This window comes from Rhincodon typus, chromosome 4 (assembly GCF_021869965.1).
Source record: "Rhincodon typus isolate 14 chromosome 4, sRhiTyp1.1, whole genome shotgun sequence".
Lineage (NCBI taxonomy): Eukaryota > Metazoa > Chordata > Chondrichthyes > Orectolobiformes > Rhincodontidae > Rhincodon > Rhincodon typus.
Window position 1 is genome coordinate 31,601,945 of NC_063335.1, and position 5,164 is coordinate 31,607,108.

At 47.6% G+C, this 5,164-nt stretch overlaps 1 protein-coding gene across 1 annotated transcript in view; it reads left to right on the forward strand.

Annotated features, from left to right (window-relative positions):
* Positions 1-1,719: 1,719 nt before the first annotated feature.
* Positions 1,720-5,164, forward strand: part of LOC109919274 (gamma-glutamyl hydrolase (conjugase, folylpolygammaglutamyl hydrolase)) — a 50,348-nt gene continuing 46,903 nt past the window's right edge. The window contains exon 1 of the mRNA XM_048596058.1: positions 1,720-2,011. Coding sequence (XP_048452015.1) covers positions 1,906-2,011 — 106 coding nt within the window. The 5' untranslated portion in view covers positions 1,720-1,905. The remainder of the gene's footprint in view (positions 2,012-5,164) is intronic.

Consider the following 5,164-nt stretch of genomic DNA (forward strand, 5'->3'; position numbering starts at 1 on the left):
TGATATTGCACCCTTTGAAGTGCCATGTGATGGAGCTCCTGAGGCAGATGCCTGTTACACCACCTCCTCCTGGTTTGCAATTGGCACCACCTGACGAGGAAGGACACGTGGAGGAAGATCTGACGCCTACCTTAACTTTGTACTCTCTCATCTGACCATTGCTATCTAGAGCCCATGCTATACTTACACTATGCAGCTCCAAGCAGCCACTGACTCTCTCTTAGAAACATACAGAAACCTAGAAGATAGGATAATTCATTCAACCTTTCAGCCTGCTCCACCATTCAATATGATCACGGTTGATCATCGAGCTCAATATTTTATCCTCACCTATATCCCTGATCCTTTTAGTCAGAAGAGCTATATCTACCTCCTTCTTGAAAATATATAATGTTTTGGCCTCAACCACTTTCTGTTCTAGGCTCACCACCCTCTGGGTGAAGACATTGCTCCTGAACCTAGCTGACCATGATGTTTGCCAACCTCTTCTGGGAAGGAAGCCCCAGGTGCTCACTCACCTTAAACCATGGGATCTTTCACCACATACGGTTATTGACTCAGAAATTAGATGTTCAAGTCATTCTTGACAGGAAAAGAGTTAAAAACAGTGACACCAGTCTCAGCCGCTGCCTTTGTGAGTGATTATAGCAAGGCAGCCTGCTTGTTTTTCTATGCTCAGGGCTGAGATACACTTAGCATATCTGCTTATTGTGGAAGAGCCCTCAGGGGCAGCATCTGTCACTGGACCCTGCCAACCCTTAGTCAGATGGTTCAAAGAGGCCAGTGATAATGATTGCACCCTGTGAGGGTAGGACCATCATCCTTGTTGATGACTGCCTCTGTGCCCACAACCCTCACCACCACATCCTGCTCCCCCACCCCCAGCCACCCAGTCTGTGCTCCTGCCCATCAGTGGGCCCTCTCCATGAACATCAGAGGCTACATTCTACACCTCCACCCTCCACCTAGACAGCAGTGTGTGTAGAACAAGACTCCAGATTCATGCCCTAGGGGATTAAAAAATCAAGCTTGAAAACTTAATTTATAAAGGTTTATGATAAACACCTGAAAAAGAATACTGAAATATTCTGTGAGCAGAGGAGACAGTTCCTGTTTGAGAGGCAGAGTGATGTCCTTATGTGCTGTAATATCTGTCAATGTGTGAGAATCCTAAATGGTTGAATCTGAGCTCAGAGAGTGCGGGGGCTCAACGAAGGCTAGGATGAGGTGGGGTGTGTCCCATATACTGAAACCACATCCCCTTCCACACGCTCTCGATTTGGTATGGGGTGGTTTACACTGGCATGTTTTAATACCCATGCTGACCCCCACTCTCCCCCAAATGCCTTCACTCCCTCAATGTCTTTTCTGCGAGCACTGAACCCCTTCTAATACCCTCATCCCTCCAACCCAATCATTCAATTCCTACCCCATTCCCTCAGTCCCACACTCCAGTTCCTCAATCCCTACCCCATTCCATCAATCCCACACTTCATTTCCACACCCCATTCCCTCAATCCCACACCCCATTTCCTCAATCCCACACCCCATTTCCTCAGTCCCACACCCCATTTCCTCAATCCCTACTCCATTCCCTCAATCTCACACCCCATTCCGTCAATCCCTACCCCCATTTCCTCAATCCCTACCCCCATTCCCTCAGTCCCACACCCCATTTCCTCAATCCCTAGCCCGCCTCTTTCCCTTTCCCCTCCCCTATCTGAGCTAATCCCATGTCAGCTGCTGGCAATAGATAGGGGACCAGGATCCGCCCTTCGCTTGCGGAGTTACATAAACTCACGGACGGCCGACTGCAGCCGGAAATCAGCGTCTCTTTAGTTTACCTTTCGCAATCTCAACTCAGAGTTCAAGGGTTCTGCAATGTTTTAAATACACACTTTAAGAATGGCAGCTCCTCACTCGCCTGTCTATGCCACGGGGTTGTGTGTCTCCCTTTTGCTGCTGTGTGTTCAGCTCGCCAGCTCCCTGCTTAACCAGAGGCCGATCATTGGTAAGTGAGGAGGGGAAATCTCACTCTCCCTCTCTGTTTCTGACACTGAGAGAGGGAGAATAATCTCGGAAGTCATTGGGCTGAGAGTGCTGCTCTCACCAGTAGTAATGCTGGAGAAACTCCGCAGGTCTGGCAACATCGGTGGGGAGAAAGAGAAAGCAGAGTTAACATTTCGGCGCCAATGTCACTTCTTCATCACAGCCTGATTGACAGTAGCTAGGAAAAGATGGTGTATATACTCTAGACGGGTGTGGGGGCAAGGGGTGAGTAGCAGGAGGGATGGAGCCCAGTTTTGGGGGGGGTGGGGGAAGAGAAAGTAGAGCTGATGATGGCGCCATGAGTCGGTGAAAATGGGCTGGCTGTGCTGAAAGCAGCCCATGTGAAGACAGGGTATGTGGGTGGGGAAAGGACATGGATTTGATTTAGAATCGTAAAGCTGTACAACATGGAAACCTACCCTTCAATCCAACTCGTCCATGCCGTCCAGATATCCTAAATTAATCCAGTCCCGTTTGCCAGTATTTGGCCTATATCCCTGTACACCCTTTCTGTTCATATGCCCATCCAGATGGCTTTGAAATGTTGTAATTGTACCAGCCTCCACCGCTTCCTCTGGCAGCTCATTCCATATACGTACCACCCTCTGTGTGAAAAACTTGCCCCTCAGGTTCCTTTTAAATCTTTCCTCTTTCATCTTAAACCTATGCCCTCTAGTTTTCGGCTCCTCCAACCTCAGGGAAAAGACCTTGGCTACTCACCCTATCCATGTTCCTCATGATTTTATAAGCCTCTATGAGGTCACCATTCAGCCTCTGACACTCCAGGGAAAATAGCCCCAGTCTATTCAGCCTCTCCCTACAGCTCAAACCCTCCAACCTTGGCAACATGCTTGTAAATTTTTTCAAAACCCTCTCAAGTTTCACAACATCCTTCCTATAGAAGGGAGATTTATTATTGTCACATGTACAGTTTGCTTTATTGTCACATGCCCCTAAGTACAGCAAAAGTTTTCTTTTGTGATCAGTACAGACAGATCATAGCGATCATAACAAACAAGGACACACAGATCATAGGGTGCCTAGACAGTGTGAGGTTATGGCTGCACAGGAGGTGCACAAGGCAAGATCACGATTAGGCTTGAAATTAGACAGGTCCATTGTTCAGTCTAATAACAGGGAAGAAGCAGTTCTTGAACTTGTTGGTGCATGTGTTTAAGCTTCTGTATCTTCCTCCACCAGAAGATGTTGGAAGAAGGTATTACTGGAGTGAAAAATGAACAGTTTTGTTTTGCACGCAGTACAGGGCAGATCATTACCATACAAAGTGCATTAGGGTATTAGAACAGAGTAAGGAATACAATGTTATGGCTGCAGTGAAGACACACAGAAAGTGACATCAACGTTTTGAAATTTGAGAGGTCCTTTCAGAAGTTTAATAACAGTGGGGAAGAGGCCGTTCTTGAATCCATTGGTCCATGAGTCTAAGCTTTTGTATTTTCTGCCAGATGGAAGACGTTGGAAGGGATGATAATTGGGGTGAGAGGGGTCTTTGATTATGTTGGCTGCCTTGGTGAGGCGTCGAGAAGTGTAGGGGAGACAAACAGGAGACTGGAAGATCACATCAGGCCAGGCAGCATCTGGAGGAAAGGAGCAGTCAATATTTCAGATATAACCCTTCTTCAGGACTGCCAAGATGCTGGACAGAGCGGGTGCCGTACCAGGCCGTTATGCACCCAGGCAGTATGCTTTCAATGGTACATCTGTAAAAGTTGGTGAGGGACCTTAGGGACGTGCCAAATTTCCTGAGCCGTCTGAGGAAGAAGAGGCGTTGTTGTGCCTTTTTGACCGTTACATCTACATGGGAAGTCCAGGACAGGCTGTTGATTATCGCCACTCTGAGGAACTTGATGTTCTCCATCTTCTCAACCTCTGCTCCATTGATGTGGGTGGGGAGCACGTTCTCCTCCTTTTCTTTTTGAAGTCAATGATCAGTTCTTTAGATTTGCTGACAGTGAAGTAATTCTCATTGCATCATGGCACCAAGCCGTCTGTCTCCTTTCTGTATTCTCACTCATCGTTGTTTGATATCCGTCCTACCATTGTGGTGTTGTTAGCGAACTTGTAGCTGGCGTTCATTCGGAATTTGGCAACACAGTTGTGGGTGTACAGGAAGTACAGTAGGGGGCTGAGGACGCATCTTTGTGGGGGCTCCAGTGTTGAGTGTTATTGTGGAGGAGGTGCAGTTACCTATTCTCACTGATTGCGGCCTATGGGTCAGAAAGCTGAGGATCCAGTTGCAGAGGGCGGAGCTGAGACCAAGGTCACGCAATTTTGAGATCAGTCTGGAGGGGATAATGGTGTTGAAGATGGAGCTGTAGTCAATAAGCAGGAGTCTGATGTAGGTGTCTTTGTTGCCCAGATATTCCAGGGATGAGTGCAGGGCTAGGGATATGGCATCCACTGTGGACCTATTACGTCGGTAGGCAAATTGCAGGAGTTTGAGGCAGGCTGGGAGGCTACACTTGATGTGGGCCATTGTGTTGGAGGCTAGTGGTAGTGTTGATGATGGTGGTTCAGTAGGCAGTTTCACAACCCTATGTTTTGTATCAGTTCTGATTTCTGAGGGAATTACAGCATTCAGGATGCAACAGAGGCATTTTGTTGCAATTGCATCCTTCTTGTAGTGCAGTGACCTGAACTACACGCATCTATTGCTCAGAACGAGAGCGACCCTTAGCCTGCAACACAGAAGGGATTAAGGGATAGTTCCTGGGCTTTGAGCTTCACAGCACACTAAGGCTTGAATCCAGGCTGGTGAATACGTAAATTTTCAGATCCACTAGCACCAGCAGTAGTGTTGAAACTGGTTTTATTAACCTCCGTCCTTGTGTATTTCTTCAAGGGATAAACACAAAATATATCTGCAGTTAGGCACATTATCTGCAGAAGGCCACTCACTTTTGAGCAGGAAGTTGTCAGCCTTTTGTTATCCCTGTGCTTGCCACATAAACTGCTGGCTCATGCTGCCCTTCTGATGTTGATGTAGCACGGTGTCACATTGCAACACGTCCCCTCCCTGTTTGCTGTGACGAGCTGACTGCCTCGACCTCTGCACTAAAAGGCGATGCATACCACAGCCTGTAGCTGAACACCA